At 37.3% G+C, this 22,414-nt stretch overlaps 1 protein-coding gene across 1 annotated transcript in view; it reads right to left on the reverse strand.

The window, feature by feature from the left end:
• Window positions 1-7,988: 7,988 nt before the first annotated feature.
• Window positions 7,989-22,414, reverse strand: part of LOC145163394 (uncharacterized) — a 69,992-nt gene continuing 55,566 nt past the window's right edge. The window contains exons 2-3 of the mRNA XM_079082236.1: window positions 8,320-8,403; window positions 7,989-8,009 (exon numbers count right to left, since the gene is read on the reverse strand). Coding sequence (XP_078938362.1) covers window positions 7,989-8,009; window positions 8,320-8,403 — 105 coding nt within the window. The remainder of the gene's footprint in view (window positions 8,010-8,319; window positions 8,404-22,414) is intronic.

Consider the following 22,414-nt stretch of genomic DNA (forward strand, 5'->3'; position numbering starts at 1 on the left):
TTCACAATGTTTTTTACACAAGGACAATAGTTGACAAACAAAATTCCGAGTTATGGCTGTTTTTTTATGCATAATTTATATTTGATTATTTATATTTGGGAGAATTTTTTATATGTACATGTTAAGCTTAAAATATCATATTTGTCTGACTTCAAATCAAAATATCATTTATCTTTTTTAACTTTAAAAATATTGTATTTACCAAAAAAATTAGAAAATTTTGAAAACTTGCTTAATTAGTTTTTATATTTTATAATCATTTTAATTTATAAAAAAACAAATTGACCAAATTTCCTGTAAAGATTAAAAACATTTTTGACATAAATTGGATTGACCATATTTACCCCAACTATGCTAACCCTTTTTCTGATTAGGGGTGAACATTTGAACTTCTGTGTCGGACTGGATCGGCTCTTGGACCGGACCAATTTTGCATAAATTGGTGGACCTTGGACCGGACCTGGACCGGCCTCAGCAGGTCTAGTCCAAGGTCCACCAATTTCTGTAAAATCGGTCCGATCCAAAAGCTGGTCCGGTCTGGTCCAAATATCACCCCTATAATCGTAATAGATAAGCTAACTTTCGGTAGACTTCAACAAGTTGTATCATATGTACCTAAAGTTGTATCGGTCCAACAGGTACAAGAACGGAAAACCCAGATGTGGACCGACCTCAACCGGTCTGGTCCAAGGTCCACTAACTTTTGTCAAATCAGGCTGATCTAAGAACCGATCTGGTCAGGTTCGGTCTAAATGATCACCCCTACTTCTGATCACCTAACATCAACATTTTCTAGTAATTGTTTCTATAAAGACATGATCAAAGACCATACAATTCTTCCTTCCATCAGGTTTTTGAGCTACTACAAGCAATATTCTTTCAAAAAAAATTCTTAAACTCTAGAAGCAGCCTTTTCTGTAGTACTTCCTTCCACAATTGATATGACAAAACAAATATAGGTTTTGAGAAGGAAAATAGAAAACGTCGTTAGTTATATGAGAAAATGAGTACACAAGTAGTAACTATAAGATATATGGTAACGTTTTGCAAGACATGACTACTCGATATGTTACCATAACAAAACAAACTCAATGGAGGACAAATTGAATTTCATAATGATACAAGAAAGGACACATCATTTAATTTGATTCTAATTACAAAATTGTCACCTTTTAATCTAAGCCATTAAAAATTTGATCGTGTGGTCAAGATTTGGTTCTCGGGTTCTTAGAAAAAACATAGATTCTCTCTCTCTCTCTCTCTCTCTCTATATATATATATATATATATATATATATATATATATATATATATATATATATATATAGAGAGAGAGAGAGAGTGTGTGTGTGTGTGTGTGTGTGTGTAACATCCCAAATTTCATTTTAGTATAATGATTCATAAAACATTTTAGAGAAAACATCATCAAGTTATTTCATATCATCAAATCCATGAATCATAATTCTCAAAAGCATGTCATAATCAAATAACAATGTCAGAGTACAATCCCAAGAACATCATAGTGCGGAAAATAGTGGTGTGATGCGATGCTACCGTGCCGGCTCCTTTCCTTTTAAAGAAGAAGGACCTGAAACAAAACTATAAACCGTAAGCACAAAGCTTAGTGAGTTCCCCCATCACACGCCATACCATATATCAACATACTGCACCTCGCGCAACTAAAACTCGCACTTGGAGAACTTGGCGTACAAGCTCTCCCTCCTCAGGGTATCCAGCACCTCCCGCAAGTGCTCCTCATGCTGCTCCTACGTCTTGGAGTAAACCAAGATATCATCAATGAAAACTATCATAGACCAATCCAACATCAGTCTGCACACGCGGTTTATGAGATCCATGAACGCGGCAGGAGCATTGGTGAGCCCGAAGGGCATCACCACGAACTTGTAATGCCCATAGCGAGTCCGAAAATCAGTATTCTGCACATCCTCCTCTCTGACTCGCATCTGGTGGTATCATGAACGCAAATCTATCTTGGAAAACGAAGATGCCCCCTGTAGCTGGTCGAAGAGATCATCAATCCTCAGGAGTGGGTAACGGTTCTTCACCGTTACCTTGTTCAGCTCCCGGTAATCTATACACATCCGATGTGACCCGTCCTTCTTCTTCACAAATAGGATCGGGGCTCCCCAAGGCGAACTACTCGGCCTGATAAATCCCTTGTCTAACAGCTCATGCAGCTGTGTAGACAACTCCTGCATCTCAGGAGGAGCGAACCGATATGGTGTCTTGGCTATCGGAGTCGCACCAGGGACTAGGTTGATCCGGAACTCCACTTGCCTCTCCGGAGGTATCCCAGGCAGCTACTCTGGAAATACGTCCGGATACTCTCGCACCACTGGCACATCGCTCATGGTCGCCTTACCCGCTTCCCGGGTATCCATAACGTAGGCGATGTACCCTGCACAACCCTACTGAAGGTAGCGCCTGGCCCTCGCTGCTGAGCACAAATCTGGTCCTCGCTATGGCCTCTCGCCCTGGATCACCATCTCTCCCCCACTTGGGGTCCTGATACGCACCAGCTTGTAACATCCCGATTATTGAATAAATAAGTAGATAAAGGTTAATAGCCCTAAAATAAATAATATTTAGCGGGGTGTTGGTGTTGGGGAGCAAATTGATTTAATTATGGATTTTGAGGGTTAAAGTGTAATTTTCGGGCCACTTTGTAAATATTTCTGGAGGTGGGGGCTGGTTGGTAATTGTTGGGACTTGTATTGTTATGAATTATTAATGATAGGGGGCTGAATGGTAAGTTTTGGACCTTAGATGAAAGGAATTTATTGATACATGGGCTAAAGGGTAACTTTTGGATTTTCTTTGAAAATAACTTAATGGGGAGGGACCAAAAGTGTTTAATTGGCATTATAGTTTCGGATGGACACGGGTTAATCCCGTATACTTCTTTCCTTCTATTCGGATGGGATAATGGAAAACCCTAACCCTACAACATTGCTTATCGGCCGCTACCATCACGTAAACTCATTTCAGCCGCCACCTTGAGAAGCTCCAGGACCGTTGCTGTTGCCTCACCGTTGAAGCTCCGACGAGCACCACCTCCTTACTGTTGTCGGAGACGTAAGGGAGCCTGAGGAGTCATCGAGATCGGCGGCTACAACCGCGTTCGTCACTGCACGGGTCCGTCGTGACCTGAAGGCTCTCGGTAAGACTGCCAACCACCCGCCTTCTTTCTTCTTCTTCATTTCTACCGGTTGGACGTCGTGGGACGTCGCCGCCTGCTGCCGGTGGCCTCATGGTGACCATTTCTGCTCATCTCGGTTATGGCAGCCGCCGGTGAGGGTGGCTGAGCTGTATATGGTCGAGTATATGAGCTATTCTCGGCATTTGTGGTGTTATATGAGAATTATTGGACCGGAAAATCCACAACCACCACCTCAAGGTGGTGGCTTCCACCTAGTTTTGCCTTCTGCCGCCCTATGCCGCCACCAGCCACCATGGGAGGTGGTTGTGTGCGTGTTTATTTATGTTGAGGTTGCTTGTGCACTCCTTAGGCAAGAACCGCCACCTCCACCATTAAAAAGAGTGGTTGTCGCCGCCTGCCGCCTTGAGCCGCCGCCGATCACCACCGCCCGAGGTGGCGGTGGGTGGTGCCCGGCCTGGTGGAACCCTATTGGACCTAAACACTGACCTTGGGCTGCGTTATATCGTTATTGGGCTAGAAACCCTAGTTAGGGTTTGGAAAACCCTAATTTTGGGTTTGTTAGTTTGGATTTTGCTGGGACCCGCGGTTAGGCTGTTGGATGGATATTGTGAATTATGTCCAACTTCATTGTATGAATGGCCTAGTGGAGTGATGGACTTAATGGGTTAAGTCCTTAATGGGTTAAGTGAGAAACACTTAACCCTAATTGTCATTTTATGTGAAAACCCTAATTTTTGCTTAGGCCTTGAGTTGGGCCTTTTTATTGGGCTTTGGTGTTTGGGCCATTGATGAGCCATCCCAAAGCAGTCATGTAGACTAGAATATTTAGATGGGCTTTAGGGTAAGGCCCATGTGAGGGTTTGGGCCCAATTTGGAAAATTGGGCCATAGTTGGGCCATTAGAGGACTTTTGTGAACCCATTTGGTATTGGGCCTTGGTGGGCCCATTGGTGTTGGATTATTTATGGACCGGATTGGTGGACCATATTTAGACCTAATAATGTGAAGGTTTGTCTTATATCCTAATGGGGTTATTTGTGGGTTTGGCTTAGTGATAGAAGTCGGAGTGTAGCAGCAACATTTATAGGATCTGTTCGCCATCCGAGGTGAGTCTTCTCACTATACATTACCTAGAGTGGTAACTGTATACAGACCGGAGGTTCTTATGTGTTATGTGTATGTTTGAGTTTATGCGCATTGTGATATATGTATGTTATGTGTTATATAGACAGGACCGGAGGGTCCAACGATTTAGACCGGACCGGAGGGTCCAACGACTTAGACCGGACCGGAGGGTCCAACGAGCTAGACCGGACTGGAGGGTCCAACGAGCTACGGGACTGGAGGGTCCCGCTGAGACACATTGACCGGAGGGTCATACCGAGTTATAGCCTCGAGTGGCTTATGTGTTGTATGTGGTATTTTGGGGAACTCACTAAGCTTCGTGCTTACCGTGTTATGTGATATGTGTTTCAGGTTCTCTCAGGATCGCGGGAAGGCGCCGACTTGATTGTACACACCAGAGAAAGAGTTATGCTTTGAGGATCCTGGATTTTATTCAAATAAATGTGAACACGTTTTTTTGATAATTGATATATTGAGATTTTGTAAAATGTGTTGATGTCATTTATGTGAATTTAAAACTGAAAAATTTGTTTGAAAATTTACGGTGTTACACAGCTGCTGCGCACAGTCGATCACCGCCCCATTAGGGGTCAACCAGTCCATGTCTATGATAACCTTGTTCCCACGTAACAGAATATGAACCAAATATACGAGGTAACGCTCGTCATATAACCTCAACACGCAGTCTCTGAAAACCTCTGATGCTCGGACAGATCGGTCGTCAGCAATCTCAACCTCTAAAGGATAGTCTAACATGCCTGAAGGCTCAGAAAACCTCTCGCTAAGCGCAAGAGAGACAAACGATCGGGTGGCCCCCGAGTCGAATAACACCTGAACTGGGATGTCATTCACATGGAACGATCCTAAATATAACACATAAACGCAGTACATAAATATCATAATCGACATGTAATAAGAGTTAGGGAGAAGAAAACATACTCGTCATCACATCAGGTGTGGTACGCGCCTCCTCGGCGGTCAGCTGGAAGGCTCGGTTCCTCACCACTGGAGCATCTATCTTGCCCTGTCGACCATCTGTGATCCGCAGTGTCACTGGAGCTGGCGCCGCTACAGGCGTTACTGCTGTCAATCTAGGGCAGTTGGCCTTTTTATGGCCCTTATGATTGTAATGAAAGCAGATCAGGTCTGATGTCTGGAAGGTGGGGGTAGGGGCAGTACAATCCCTGTCCAAGTGCCCAGTCTTGCCGTACTTGTAGTAGCCCGATGACCCTAGTCTAAAAACCCCCTCATGTGGCCTGCCGCATTTCCTACAGCGGCTCCGGTCCGGCTGGCCCTTCGACCTCGAGTCGACTCCCTAGGGTTTATTCCATGAAACCCCAGTACCCTGCTCAGTCTCCGCCTTCCTCTTCCTGATGTGCTATATGTCAATCTCCCTCTCTCTCGCCCTTGCAATCATGTCATCTAGTGTCGGACAGGCCGAGTAGCTGGCATGTTTCCAAATGTCAACTCTCAACATCTCGTGGTAGCGGGTCTTCCGCATCTCCTCATCCCCTGCATACTGAGGCACCGATAAGGCCCTCTCCCTGAAATTGGCGGTAATATCTGCCACCGACTCAGTCGTCTGCCTCATATCCCTAAACTCCCTGGCCAGCTGTTGAAGCTCCACAGTCAGCGCAAACTCAGCCCTAAACCTGTTCACAAAGTCAGACCAGGTCATAGCCTCAATGGTTGGGGCTCCCAGCGAATCACTAACTGCCTCCCACCAATCTCTAGCTCTGTCCCTCAAACACCCTGCAGCATACCGAACCTTCGACCCCTCAGGGCAGAAGCTCGTCAACTGAGCAGACTCCATGTCTGCAATCCACCTCCTGGCAACAATGGGGTCCTTAACCACGTGGAAGTCTGGCGCACCACATCCCCTGAAGTCCTTGAAGGAGAGTATCTGTGTACCTGACTGAGTGGCAGCCATGTCACTCTGAAATGCCGTGAGGCGATCCTCCATCAGCTCGATAATCCCTTCCTTGATCGACCCGAAAATCACCGGGGTCGACTCAAGGATGCCTCTCGTGATCTCAAAAGCAATGAACTCACGTAGTCCCTCATCGATTGGCTCGACACCTAATCCTGAACCTGATCCTGACCCTAAACCTCCCCCTCTGTGTCGCGTAATCACCACTATTCTGAAATAAAACACATAATCATCAGGGTCATGTTGGATAAGGTGTCTAAGTCCATAACAATATTTGAGATGCACTTGACCTGACCCGGCATGGTCCATTTGGGTTGCACTTCACCCGAACAATTTGTATGGATAATCTTTTGAGAATAGTATGTTTATGATTTATTAATATATTATAAGGTATAATATATTAATATGAAATCATACTATTTAATTAATATTGATCTTAAATTAATTAAGAATTAATTTAGTGATCAAAAGGTGACTAATTAAATATGGGCTCTTGTATTTATTTAGTGTGGGCTAATGCTTATTTAGTATGGGCTAGGCTTGCATGGGAGTCCATGGATGGTCCATGGAGCTTTTAACCCATGGACCCTTGGAAAGGAAGAGTCATGGGTATTAGAGTTTACATGGATGTAACCCTAATCATCCACACTATATAAAGGAGTCCTTGGCACTTGATTTGGGACTAGTTGTGTGTGAACAAGAGTGGTGGCCAATTTCAAGAGAGTGCATTATTCTCTCAAGATTTTTCCAAAGTTTGTGGTGATTTGTGATTTCCATTTGAGGCATCCACACTATTGGTGCTAGGCTCTCAAACTCCAAGCAATCAACCACCACTAAAAGGTATGTCATTCTACTAGTAATTTTATGATTCAAGTTCCCCATGCCATGCTAGTTATGATGTAAACCTTGGAAATTCTTATTTGCATGTATTTTAGAGAAAACATAGATCCAAGGTTTATAGGGTTGCATGTACACCATAGGAGTGTTATAATGCTCAAAACCCAACAGGTCATACATAACCTCGAGAGGTCTCACACATTCTACAAGTTCCCTGGTTTTATCTCAGCCCTCCTTGACTCGAGTACAGATCCTCTGATTTCAGTAGTACGGGCCCATACTACCTTCCACATCTATCCGTACTTTCCTCAAGAATTGCCTTGACTTCACCAAGTCCCTTCTACTACTACTGCTCACTAGGGGTGTTCACGGTCCGGTTTTTAGGTCAAACCGAAGCCAAACCGTTAGTAACGGTTTTTGTCAAGCAAAAACCAAAGCCGAACCGTTGAAAATTTAAAATCGAACAAAACCAAACCGTTACTAACGGTTTGGCTCCGGTTTGGTTTCACGGTTTGGGCTTTTTAGGCCCATTTTAGTCGTGTCCATTAAACTAATTTAGTAAAAAAAATTGCACTATTAAAGCTGTTAAAACAGCTAAAATTCTGCCAAATATTGTTAAAAAACTGCAATGATAAAGCTGTCAAAACAGCAAAAATTCTGCCTAATATTGTTTAAAAAAACTGCAATATTAAAGTTGTCAAAAGAACAAAAAAACCGCCAAAAATGTAAACAAAAGGCAGTAAATGAAAACATCAAATATTGTTCCATAACATCAAACATTAGACTAATACACACAACCTACTAAGCTGTCCAAAAATAGCCAAATTGTTGTCCAAAAAACATTATCAGCAAGCTCACTTCCACAATGATATCCAATTCATAAGCTTTTGTTGTCCAAAAAAGTCAATATTAAAACATCACACCATAAAATGAGTAACCTACAATAAACACATCCAATATTAATGTTAATCCCATGCTAATATGAAAAAGTAAAAACCCTAAAATTAGTCAAACTCTGAGTTCTGATAATAGCTATGATGCTTCAAAATGCATATATTTGTATAAATTTTGTAACAAATTAGAAGAGAGCTTATGTAGTTTGTTACAGACAATCTGATCAAAGTTTTATGATGTATATCAGTTTTGAACTTGATAATCAACCAATTTACATCATAAAGCAATTCTATCGACTAACTCTTTAATAGAATCAATATATCGATCAATCCATACAACACAACATATATTTACCTTATCGAGCAACTTTCTAAACAAACAGCTTGTTTTGACTTTTGACAAGATCTCCTTCGTTTTCTCTTTCGTTTGAGAAACTTTCTAAACAAACAAACAAATTCCCAATTCAAAACTTAGAAATATTGTGTAAACAATCTACAAAAACAAACAAAATCGAACTCAAAATCATACCCTGGATCGATCTTTTAACCTCTACTTCACTCCTTCAAACCGATACCCATTTGATAAATAATCATCTGCCTCTTCAGTGCTCGACATGTTTTCTTTCTCTTGAGATGTTGAAAGAGGTTACTCGATTGAAGTAATTAAGAAATTTTGCTCACACTTGTCGTTGCCTTCGATGTTAAAAGGAGAAGAAGATCTCGAAGTGAAAGAGTTAGATCTACATATCAAATCAAACCACAATTGAGAGCTTGAAATCCATCAAAGCAGAGAGAGAGATAGATAGAGAGAGAGAAAGATACCTGCGAACAATATCGAAGATCATGATAGAAAATGAAGAATACTTGCTTGATTTCAACATCTGTTATGAGCAATCAGGGACGGGGTGAGCAATCAGAACTCAAAACATACCAATTCAAAGAGCAAGCAGGGGTAGTGTCGAGGCGGAGCTGTAAGAACCAAGCGGAGCTGCGAAGGCCCCGACGTGTTTGACTTCTTCGCCTCTTAACTGCCTCTCTGCCAATGAATGGATGAACAACAAATTCGAAGTATACGATAACAAATTAGGGTTAGGTTACGTTCTTCATTCAATATGTTGTCGTTGCAAGCGTGCAAGGTGCAAGTTGTGACTGACTAACTTATGGGAATTTAGTGGGCTTCACAATCAATTTCATTAGTCTCACTTCACAAATAATGAATTAGGCTGGCCTGATAATTAATAGAGTTTTTGTCGTGGGCGTTTTACACATCTATGATTTTTATATAAAAATTAATATATATTAAATTAAAAGTAAATATAATTACATATAAAAAAAATTAATTTGAATATGTATAAATCCTACGGTCCGGTTCGGTTTTTATACGGTTTGAAAATCTTGAAACCGTAAGCCAAACCGTTCATTACGGTTTAAAAAGTTTGAAGCCGCAAGCCAAACCATAAAGAAAAATACAAGCCGCCAACCCAAACCGATGACCGGTTTCACGGTTTCAAACCAGACCGTGAATACCCCTACTGCTCACTGCTCTAATCTCATCCTAGGCTTACCCTAGGGTAACTCTCCGAATTACTCTCCGTCATCTGCTGCATAAGGAATTCCTGCTACCTTTACCTAACTAGCTTACGAATACCATTGCATATCACTAAGACCAGATAATTCTTCGAATGAAATATCCTACCCTACAACGGTTGGACTCAAACAAGAGCTGCGCAATAGGGCTAGACCTAACCTTCTGAAATTATTTAGTCCTCGCAATATGTAACTTAACGTATTCGTTTACTAGTTAGCTAAAGATACCTAGAACTCCTAAAATCACAAAGCAAGCAGCATTCGGTCATTGAGTAACCATACCAAGCATATCCTATTCAGGTCATCATATTACTGACTAATCAGTTCTAGCATGTAACTCAATAAGCACTTATACTAGGCACATAAGGCATCTTCCTAGATCATTAGCCATAATCTAGCATGCAATTCTCATATATAGACAATAGGCATATAAGGCATCATTCCTAAATCCTTAGCCCTATTCTAGCATGCAGTTCTCATAATCATAACATAACATGTATGGGTATCTTGGGGAAAACTTACTTGAGCTCGGCCGGTTGCACACGTCACACACCATGTTCTTTCTCAAAACCTTTTATTTTAAAAACTTGGAAAATTATTTTCTTGTAAAAATCTTTCAAACCCTCGATTTGAGTCCAGACACCCTCGAAGGTGTGTCCGAATCCCTCAAACCAAGGCTCTGATACCAACTTGTAACATCCCAAATTTCAAGACCAAAAATTTCATTTTAGTATAACGATTCATAAAACATTTTAGAGAAAACATCATCAAGTTATTTCATATCATCAAATCCATGGATCATAATTCTCAAAAGCATGTCATAATCAAATAACAATGTCAGAGTACAATCCCAAGAACATCATAGTGCGGAAGATAGTGGTGTGATGCGTTGCTACCGTGCCGACTCCTTTCCCTTTGAAGAAGAAGGACCTGAAACAAAACTGTAAACCGTAAGCACAAAGCTTAGTGAGTTCCCCCATCATACCTCATACCATATATCAACATACTGTCAGACAATTATGGGGTGCCCGACCTACCCTTCGGTCCTTACGACCGTGACACGGGGACTATTCCCCCTACTACCACTATCACATAACATCATACCATGCTAGCACATAAAACATTTTAGGTAGTAGCAAACCTAGATAATTATCACAAAGACAATCATCTAATCAAACAACTCCTACTAGTGGGTCGGCATTGTGGTCGTAGACCCACTTCTACTGGAAGGTAACTCGCCTCAATGTCGTGTAGTAACTGAGCTATCCTCGGTGTAGGATCAACTCTCCTCAAACTCCTACACATATTAGTCTCCTTTAGTTACTCCTTCATATTTATATCCCCTTGAAGGGTCAATCTTGGGTAATGGTCAGAGTCAAAGTCAAAGTCAACGCCCTGGTCAAGTCAATGTCCTGGTTGACTAAACTCGCCGAGTTGGTCCATCAACTTGTCGAGTTCCACAATTCAGAGAATCTCAAATTCGCGATCTGACTCGTCGAGTTACTCTCTAACTCACTGAGTTTCTCCGTATGATATAATCGGGACTTTCAATTTGAACTCATTGAGTCCTTCCTTGGACTCGTCGAGTTCTCCTTCATACATTTGGGACATTTGTTCACTAACTCGGCGAGTTCATCCTTGGACTCGTCAAGTCCTTGACCTTAAGTCCAAAACACGTCTAACTGGCTGATTCATCTTCTAGACTCAACAAGTTGCTAAGTAACAAAGAAGGTTGGGAAACCACGACCCGACTCGCCGAGTCCTATGAGCGACTCGTCGAGTCCCCCATGATCCTAAGACTATACAGTCGATTTCAGCCGTGCTTAACGCATCCAAAACATAGATCTGGCCTCCTAGGGTCGATATCACACGTAAAGTTACAAACTTTACGTTCATGCATGGGTTATCTAGCTCAAAAGGCCTTAAAATGAGGTCCACAAGGTGCATGGGACTCCCATGGCCATAAAGTTGGCACCTTTATGCCATGGAGTCCCTCAAAGGTTCCAGATCTGAAGTCTTAACCCCAAAACATGCTTCCATCCATGAATAGTTCCAAAAATGGATCCACCCTAAACTACTCCATGAAGGGATCTAGCAAATGAATAGTCAAGGTATAGACTTTATACATCAAAAGAGCTGGAAATGGAACACAACCTCTGGATCTACTTGCTTCCTCTTGAACTCCCAAGTTCCTTCTTCCTTCTCAAGCTTTAAAACCACTAAAAATGCACAAAAATGGCTCAAGAACACTCAAAATGGGTTAGGGTTTTCTGGACTAAGGGAGACGATGAGGAAGGCCACAATGGGGTGTTAAGGTGTTTAAATAGGATGCAAACCCGGAAAATTAGGGTTTCACTCTGGCAGGCCTACTCGTCAAGTCGAGGCTCCTCGACTCGTCGAGTAGACTTCATGTCCAGCGCCCACATAACCAATTCCTACCCGACGAGTTTGGGGCCTCCAAATCGTCGAGTCCCTTGGTAAAATTGCATAATTCTTATTTAAAATACGTAACAGAAACCGGGCGTTACAGAGAGAGAGAGAGAGAGAGTGTGTGTGTGTGTGTGTGTGTGTGTGTGTGTGTCTGAGAGGGAGAGATAGGAGAAGAGAAGAATGTGAAACCGAGTATGTAAAAATGTCGAAAATATAAGAATAAATCTCAGTTTCTAATTTTTGACATTTTATTATCAAAAAAACTCAAATATATTAAAATTCATAAATGTTTATTTACTATAAATGAGCATCCACACTAGTATAAAATTTTAATATAAAAAGGAACTTTTTAATTTTATTTATCTTAGCTTTTGTCATATGTTTTATTCAAATATGATTGGACCATATATCAAATTTATATTAAAACTTATTATTTATACACATGTGAATAAACTATAAATATACACAGTTTATTCACATGTGAATAAAAAAAGTTTTAACGTAAATATAATACATGATTTATTAACATGTGAATAAAACATATAATGAGAGCTGGTATGATGAGAATTGATATAAAAAAAATTAAAAAATATATTTTCTATCAAAAGCATATATCAATATCAATATCGGTTAATAGATAATAAACCATTGTAAATTTTGAAATATTTATATTTTTTTCCGATAAACATAGCAGTTTAAAACAAACGACCAACATTCATTTTCTCATTTGCAACTTCTTTTCATTATTGTTTGAACTGAAATATATATATATATATATATATATATATATATATATATATATATATATATATAGAGAGAGAGAGAGAGAGAGACTGACCTATTGAACTTAAAAATCAAATAACCATATTTGTAACCTCCTAAATTTTCAATCATTCATAAATGATAATAACTATCAAATTGTTTCCAACGTCATAAATCTAGTCAAAATCTTAAATTAGAGTTTGCGGATATCAAAATCATAACAACTCCAGATGTGTGTACAGTCAAGTCGCGCCATTTCCATTGTCGGTGGAACTACTTTAAAAACATTTAACTTAAAAAATGTAAGCACAATGTTTATTGAGTTCCCCACTATACCACTTATTTTACGATAAAGACTATACATACAGTTGCAGACTCACGCCCACTTTCGTGATAACTGCTCACAACGATTTCGTGACATCTAATCATGACCACTTTCATAACATGGGCTCACGACCACTTTGGTGATACCTTACCCATCAACTTGTGGGCTCATGGATTGGGCTCATGGATCAGACCCATTTTGCCATCATCTGATACCAAATATATAAACATAAGATATATCAAACAATCAATCATGTAAGGCTCCACTAGTCTAGATAATCATACAATCATACCATAGCAATACACATGCATCTTACACACAGATGTCCCATAATGTCATATGTAATATAGTAACAAAACTCACTTGAATCTAGAAATCACAACTCCACAGCATTCTACACATTGAGACAATTGCACGAACCACCTAACACAAACAGAGGCAAAACAGCACTCTAATACTTAAATCCATACAAGTTTGACCAAAATTCAAACTGATAAAAAAAGTCAACGATTAATGGCTAGACACGTCGTGACTAAGCCATGGACGCATCACGTCCTTTAGGTGATAAAACATTCGCGATAGGACCCTCAGCGATGTTCCGCGATGTAACGTCCTAAAAATTACAAGAAATTCAAACCTTTAAAAATCCATTTGTTTAGTATAAATATGATTCGTTACATCATTTAACTAAAACTGTTATTGTTAGCCAAAAACAATCATAACAATAAAATCCAACTATGTTTAAAAAACCAACAGTCAAAAGTAGCGGAATAAAATCAGCTAAATTAATATCCAAAATAAAACATTCAGTCACTCCTATGTGTACAATCATGCTTTGCCTTTCCCTCTACCGGTACCTGCAGATGTTGGAATAGTTGTTTTTCAAGGGAAAGGTAAGCACAGAGTTTAGTGAATTTCAACACAACATCATACATCAGTTATACATACTTTACACCTATCACACATATATATCGTACATGCCAAACAATTTATAATCCAAACATATCACACATGTAAGCAACTAGTACAAGGCACTGATTTCTAAGGTCTTGCATAAGGAGCACTTGCAGCTCAGGTCACGTAGACCGGCACCCGACTCACCTTAGCACTTGCAGACCAAGCACTTACCAACATAATTTCATCCCACACAAAACATACCAATAGAATTCGCATACTAGACACTACCCTGCCTAGTACCATTACCATGAAAACTACAATCACATGTGATCTAATCAAAGGACATACATATCATTATAATGTAGTGAGAAACTCACCTCAAATCGAATATAGATCACAACGAGCAACCACCAAAACTTCAGGGTACTTCCTTTATTCCTATAGAAGTGTTGAAAAGCATTAATAAGTAATCTTATACTTTAATTCAACTAGTTAGTTCCTAGTTTCATTTTTTAGCTTTTAACACCAAAATCGCAGTCTGTTCAATACTTGTTTTGCCCCTCCTTAAAACCATTCAATATAGATTATTATCACATATTAAGAAAATTAGTTCATATCAATACCTTTCCAGGGATATATTACACTAAGACTATTTTTTTGTGATTTAATATGAATTTAACAAAACAATGTATCTATGCAGCTAAATCTGGACCAATCAGTGAAAATGACATTTTTCACCCTAGTTAGAGTCGTTTAAAATTTTCGGGCAAAACTAATGAAATGTATTAGACCCACATACGGAACTTTGGGCATTGGTTTCGACCAAAAATGATCATCCATGACCGAGTTATGATTTTTCAAAGATCGGGACATATTAAAGCTTTTCCCAACAACACACAACTTTATGTTTTTTGTTAAGCTAGTTGCTTAACCCATTAAGTCCTTAATGGAACATCACCCAAGCTGGAAAATAGGTACGTAAACCCCTCACATGAATTAATGACTTAATGGCCAAAAAATCTTCCAAAGTACCAACCCAAAGTATAATACCTAAATAGAAAATCACCAATTAGGGTTGGGTACAAAATGACATCCTGCATTAGGGATGAACGTAGGCGGCTACCCGCCTTAATTATCTAGAACCGGAACCGAAACCGGAGGTTCCTATTATTTTGGAATCGGAACCAGAATCGGCGGGTAGTGGTTCCAATATCGGTTACCCGGTTTGTTAAATTTGTTGGATTTTCAAATTTTATAAAACTATATCTATTGTAAACTTACAAGAAAATTATCGATAACATCAATACGTAATATTCTACTTATTAAAAACAAGGATTAGAAAATATCAATAGCTTGAATAACATGACGAAAAAATATGTGTGGGGTTCTTAAAACATATAAATAAACTTCACTGATTTCATATATCTTAAATTTATACTTTTGATATAAAAAATTCAACCCATTGAAGTCCATAACTAAACAAATATTTATGAGTTAGAATTTTTATTAAACATAACAGTACATTATGTCTCCTATCTAAAAAATTATTTTGAACGTGGATAGTTTAAATTCATAGTGAAAATTACACATGAACATTTAAAGGTTCAAAACAAATTATTCAAAATTCTAGAATTTTAAATGATGTTATTCAAGATAGTATATAAAGTATGTGATTGTGATATATATATATATATATATATATATATATATATATATATATATCAATTCCGACGGATAATGGTTCCGTAAAAATGAGAACCATAACCAGAACTGATTAAGGAGGTTCCGATTTCGGAACCGACGGTTCCAAGGAGGTTCTGGTTTCGAAAGCAGCTACCCTGTTATGCTGCTCATCCCACCTCCAAGAAGCAACCACATCGTTGTGTGTGTGTGTGTGTATATATATATATATATATATATATATATATATATATATATATATATGAACATTTAAAGGTTCAAAACAAATTACTCAAAATTCTAGAATTTTAAATGATGTTATTCAAGATAGTATATAAAGTATGTGATTGATATATATATATATATATATATATATATATATATATATATATATATATATATATATATATATATATATCAATTCTGGCGGGTAATGGTTCCGTAAAAGTGAGAATCATAACCAGAGCTGATTAAGGAGGTTTCGATTTCGGAACCGACGGTTCCAAGGAGGTTCTGGTTTCGAAAGCAACTACCATGTTATGTTGCTCATCCCACCTCCAAGAAGCAACCACATCGCTGTGTGTGTATGCGTTTATATATATATATATATATATATATATATATATATATATATATATATATATATATGTGTGTGTGTGTGTGTATATATATATATATATATATATATATATATATATATATATATATATATTAGTTCCGGCGGGTAGTTGTTCTGTAAAAGTGAGAACCATAACCATAATTGCTTCAGGAGGTTCTGATTTCAGAACCGACGTTTCCAAGGAGGTTCTGGTTCCGAAAGTGGCTACCCTGTTATGCTGCCCATCCCACCACCAATAAGCAACCACATCGCAACCACCACTAAGGGTGGCACAGTGGTGGTGATCAGGTGGATGTGAACCATCGGCCTAAGGCGGCCCCACGGTGGTCTCACGGTGGTGATGGTGGTGTTTATGAAGTTGCAAGGAGGAAAAAAAAAGCATGGACTTACCAAGAAGTTGAGAAACACAACTAGCATTCCCAAGCTTTCTTTCTCCTATGGCATCCCTTCTTACGTCTATCTCCGATCAACCTTTTTCCCATCTCGCTTGTTCCTATTTTGCACCGGACACACATCACGCACACAACTATGCACAAATTCACTTAAGTTTTGGGGTGAATACTTGAAATGATTATTTGAAAAAGGGACACTCTAATAGAGGTCCAAATCAGGCCTCTACACATCGATCACATAGCTGCAATTCCAAATTTCCAGTTTAGCCCACAAAGTTTGGTATAATGGTAGTTTTAGTCCCTAGAAACAAACTCTTTGCATCACAAAGTTTCAAGGTTAGCAATTGATATCGTTCTTCTGAAAAAAATAATTAAAAATCCCTCCATTTCACATTTGATAATTATTTAATTGTATTTATACCTATATTCCTTTATTAAATAATTAAACAAAAAACGGGGGTTACATGCAACCTTCTATTGAACCTGTCACATCCCCAAACTTAACAGCTTCAGTTTTTATGTTCTTAATCCATAAGAACAAAAGCTAAAACTTGCAGAGCTTCACTAGATAAGGGTTTTAACGAATAAAGTTTCCAACTTTATCCATATACAACTCTATAACATTCCAAATCCCAACCTTAGACCCAAAAAGAGCCCAAAAGGGGTAGATATCTTTGTATGGTTCAAAAAGAGCTCATGCATGCTCTCTTTTCACCACAAAATGTCTAGAAGTCAATAATACACAAACCTAATGATATTGAGTTTCCTAAACTCCTAGAACATCTTGCAAAAGGGACCTAAAGTGGCTAAAAACTCCTTAAAGCTCTAGATCTATACATGAAACATATAAAGCTTGGCAGTTTATCACTTAAAATTATCTAAAATAAGATGTGAATGATAAATCTTCTTTGGATATTGCTTCTTTGCACCAAGAATTCTTTTCTTCATCTCCAAGGTCCACTCAAAACGTATTAAAATCACACAACACCAAGGGAGGAGGATATGGTTTGCTCTCTAGGGTTTATGGAGATTAAACTTGTACAAAATGAGAAAACCTTATAAGTCGTTGCCTTCAAATAGGGATTAAATATAACGTCCCCAAAATACAGAGTAAACTTTTCATTTAATATTAAAATCATTTGTCCCTTCAAAGATCTAAATAAAACCATTTGTTTCAAAACATTAATCATAGTATAGACATGCGAGTTAGTAAATGTGGAATCTCTCATGCATGCGATACAATCAAGTTGTACCCCTCATTCGTTACCAGAAAATTTGAATCAATTTAAACTTAAAAGTGTAAGCACAAAGGTTAGTGAGTTGCACAAGATACCACATACAACCAAGCTATGCCCCCCCCCCAATAGTCTTTCATACAAGTACCATGGGATAAATGATGGTCTTCCATAAAACTCACAAAGACAAACAACATATCCTGACACTTAGTGTCCTACAATATAGTGAGAAGACTCACCTCTCAGTGAGTCAGACAATAACCACAACTAGCAGAAAATTGATAGTTGGTACAATAACCACCTAAACAAGTGATAAAAGGTCCAACCTCAACCTATGAACCAAACCCAAAAGTTTGACCTAAAGTTGAACTTATTCAAAAAGTCAACAAGTCAACACTTTGGTCAAAAAGCACGCCATTTCCTCAACTGGTCGCCCCACACCCACAAAAGGACAAAACTGTTGGGTTCGATGGCTAAAAACAAGTGCATTGAGAAAACCCTGAAAGCGCTCCGCACCTCTAAAAATTATGTCGCGCTTAGCCCAACATCACAAGGTTTTTTGACTTAATTCATTAAGTCACAACCCCATCTTCCAGATCTAAACCTTAACAAGGTCTAAATAGATAAATTTTCCAACTTTATCCATTAAGACACACCACATCAATCAAGATCTGACTTTTGTATTCCAAATGATCTAAAACACCTCTGAGACTTGCATGGATTGAAGGAAGGGCTAAAGATCCAAACTTTATGATTCCATATAGTTCAAACCACAACCCCAAGTGACCAAAATGAACTGGAGTCATCTAAACTCCAAGCTCACCACCAAAATGGGACCAAAAGTGCATCAGATGGACATTAAGCAAGATCTAACAAATGACAAGGAATGAAGATTTATACTCACAAAAGTCCATAAAATGCACAAACTTGATGGATCTACACTTGTTCCTCTCTCACAAGCGCCAAAATGAACCTTGATTTTCAAGATTTAAGCATAAAACTTGGAAATATAAGCTTAAATGGTTAAATGAGACTCAAATCAAGTTGAAGCAGGCTAAGATTCCTTGGGATCTCTCTAGGGGATGATGGAGGATGAGAATGGATTAACCATAAAGGGTTAATGACCTTTAAATACCACTAAAACCCTAATAAAATGGACAACCCTCTGGGCCAAATTAATTGGCACGCTTCTGTCGACATTCCTGCTTCGACTGCGGTATCAACTCGCTAAAGGTGAAATTCGTGTTCTTCACGTACCCTCGCGGTATCAACTCGCTAACACATTTATAAAGAGGCTCCTGTGGGTTTTGTTTGATGACTTTCGAGACAGTCTCTTCATCCGTCCACATCCTGCTTCGACTGTCGGGGACTATTAGCATATTATACTCATTTGTATTTATCTTATAAATAGATTTTATTTATCATATACAAGATAGAGCTATTTTTGTAGTCTACATACACTTCCCATATTCTAAGGATTTCATTTGTATAAAAGGAATTGAGTTTAATGAATGAAGGCAGGGAATTCTCTTCCAATAAATAATTCATTCATGAATCAATTAGAATAAATTCTACCTCTAAATTTCTTAATAAATGAAACCTAAAAATTTCACATGTTGTCTTTCTAGTTTGACTCTCTGACACGTGACATTTTTCTATGTCTATCATTTTTAATTTTTTTGCTAACAAATCAACGCTAATTCAGATTTGAAAATAAAAAGTTCTATCCTAATAGTATTTTCGAAATATATGGTATCTATCTTAAAAAAATCATATTAAATCTCTCATATTTTAATGGATCCCAAGAAATCAATGATACATTCTCTTAAGGGAAATCTCCAGAAAACTCTCATTATTTTGAGAAAATTAACGATTAAGTCATAAAACTATTTTTTTGAATAGAAAAGCCAAGAAACCGGCAAATTTCTTCACCTTAGCCCCTTTTGACATGTTCAACATGTTATGATACCAAATCGTTAATTTTTCAAAAATAATGACACTTTTCTATAGATTTCCTCAAAATTTGTATATAAATTATAAACATATTTTTATATATTTATATGTATTTTTAAGTATTTTTATGCATTATATATATATATATATATATATATATATATATATATATATATATATATATATATATATATATATATACACACACGTATTTATGTAATTTGTTAAAAAGTTTTTATATAGTTTTTTTTATATTTTTGTTTATTTTAAATGTATAAACATATTTTTTATCTATTTATATGATTTTTGAGTATTTTTACATACTTTTATGTATTTTGGTATATTTTATCATGTATTTATGTATTTTTCAAGTAACTTTATGTTTTTACATATTTATATGTATTTTTAATTTTTTTTAAAAATTTATTTAGTTTTTTTACGTTTTTTATGTATTTTAAAAGTATAAACGTATTTATATGAATTTTCAAGTATTTTTACGTACTTTTATTTATTTTGGTATATTTTATCACATATTTATGTATTTTTTAAGTATTTTTATGTATTTATATGTATTTTTTATAAATTTTGATATATTTTTTTATATATTTATATATTTTTATTTCAAGTTTCATTGTAAGTTAACTATTAGACCTAATAAATGAAGAAAAAAAAACACTAGAGTACTTCAAAACAAACATTTTTCGAAGGTGATCATTAGAAATCAATGTCATTTTTGCAGGTAAAATTTTCCCATTTTTCTTGAATTAATTTTGTAGATGAATAAAGTTTACGAATATCTTTATTAATGACAAAGACATTCGTAAACTTTGTTCATCTACAAATTGAATTCAATAAAAAAGGAAGAATTATCTGCAATGACGTTGATTGCTAAGGATCATATTTAAAAAATGTTTGTTTTAAAATACTCTAGTGTTTTTTCTTCATTTACAAGGTCTAACAGTTAGTTTAGAATGAAACTTGAAGTAAAAGAATACATAAATAAATAAAATAGTATACCAAAATACATAACAAAACACACGTAAATACATAAAAGAACACGTTTATATATTTAAAAAATATAAAAATATGTAAAAACGACTATATGAAAAAGTTAAAAATACATAAATATGTGAGAAAAAATACCAAAATACCTAAAAGTACGTAAAAATTCATATAAATACGTAAACAATACATTTATACATTTAAAATATATAAAAAAACATAAAAATGCAATTCCTTCGTCAGGGTTGTTCCTCCTAAACCTTCGTGGTTTAGCTTGGCTAACAGTCCTGGTATAGTTCCCTTGGTGACTGTTCATCATTCAGTTCAGGTTGCACAGCTGGTGCAGTAGGTTCTTCCATTTCTCCCGAAGTAGATGCCTTGTCTCCTCCATCTGTCGGTCTAGCATGGCTTGCATCATTTCCTGAACTCCTGCCATCGTGATAGGTTCGGGTGTAGGTGCGACACCCGATGCACGACCAATCATACTCTCGGGTTGTCTGTTTCCATTGCTATTTCCTAGTCTGCTATGTGTCCTCACCATGACGTTCTATTCACTAACATATGCGTTCAGTGTATCGAGACACGAGTTTATTATGAAAGAGGATGTTTTAGTTATGTTTAGACATATAATCCTCCTTATCACTATAAAACGTTATATAGCGGTTCTAATACAGTAGTTAAACGTTTAGAAACCTGAACACATAAAATTTCCTTATCCAAGTTATGATCTTCAATAGGCCTTAAATCTATTCAAGTAATAACAATTTAGGCAACCTAAGGCATGTTATAAATCATTTAGCACATAACAGTAGTTTATGCATCTTATCCTAAGGTAAACTAGTGCTAGTGTCAATTTAGGTGTACTACCTAAAATATAACAGACACACATTTCACGTTCATCGCTTAGCATTCTAAATTTAAGTCTAGAAATCCTCAAATATTTCTAGTTCGCTTAAACTAATGCTTTGATACCAACTTTGACATACCCATTTTCACGGTCCGAAAAAGACTTTTTTATTTATGCTTATTTAAAACAGAGTACTCTTTAGTAAATGCGAAATTTGTCCCATAAAAGTATTTCTGAAGAAGTAATTTTCATTTGATTATTAAAAACTTGGGATGTCATAACTGATACAAGAAGTGTAAGCATAAATGTAATCATCACAAGCCTTACAATATCTTTTATACTATGGCCTATATTTCCTCGAATCTCTCATCAGGTTCGAACATCGTTATCAATGTACCTTTGTACTGTTACCTGTGATACAAAGCAACTGAGTGGTCAGGTTGGGAAACCTAGTGAGTACATAGGGTTTTCAACCCACAATAATATAGTTAATTTGTTTAATTATCAAACAAATAACCCGATTACCCATCCCCGTTATCTTCTTTATTCATCTATAGAGACCTATCTTAAGGACCATTGTTATAAATATCGTGGTCGCCATCTATATTTTGTTAGATGACCACATCGTTAGTATAATAGTACAAGTTCCTACATTGTTAGTACAATAGTATTAGTTCTTATATCGTTAGTACATTAGTACCAGTTCCTACATTGTTAGTAC

The sequence above is a fragment of the Lactuca virosa genome, chromosome 3 (assembly GCF_052849685.1).
Source record: "Lactuca virosa cultivar CGN04683 chromosome 3, Lactuca_virosa_CGN04683_v6, whole genome shotgun sequence".
Taxonomy (NCBI): domain Eukaryota; kingdom Viridiplantae; phylum Streptophyta; class Magnoliopsida; order Asterales; family Asteraceae; genus Lactuca; species Lactuca virosa.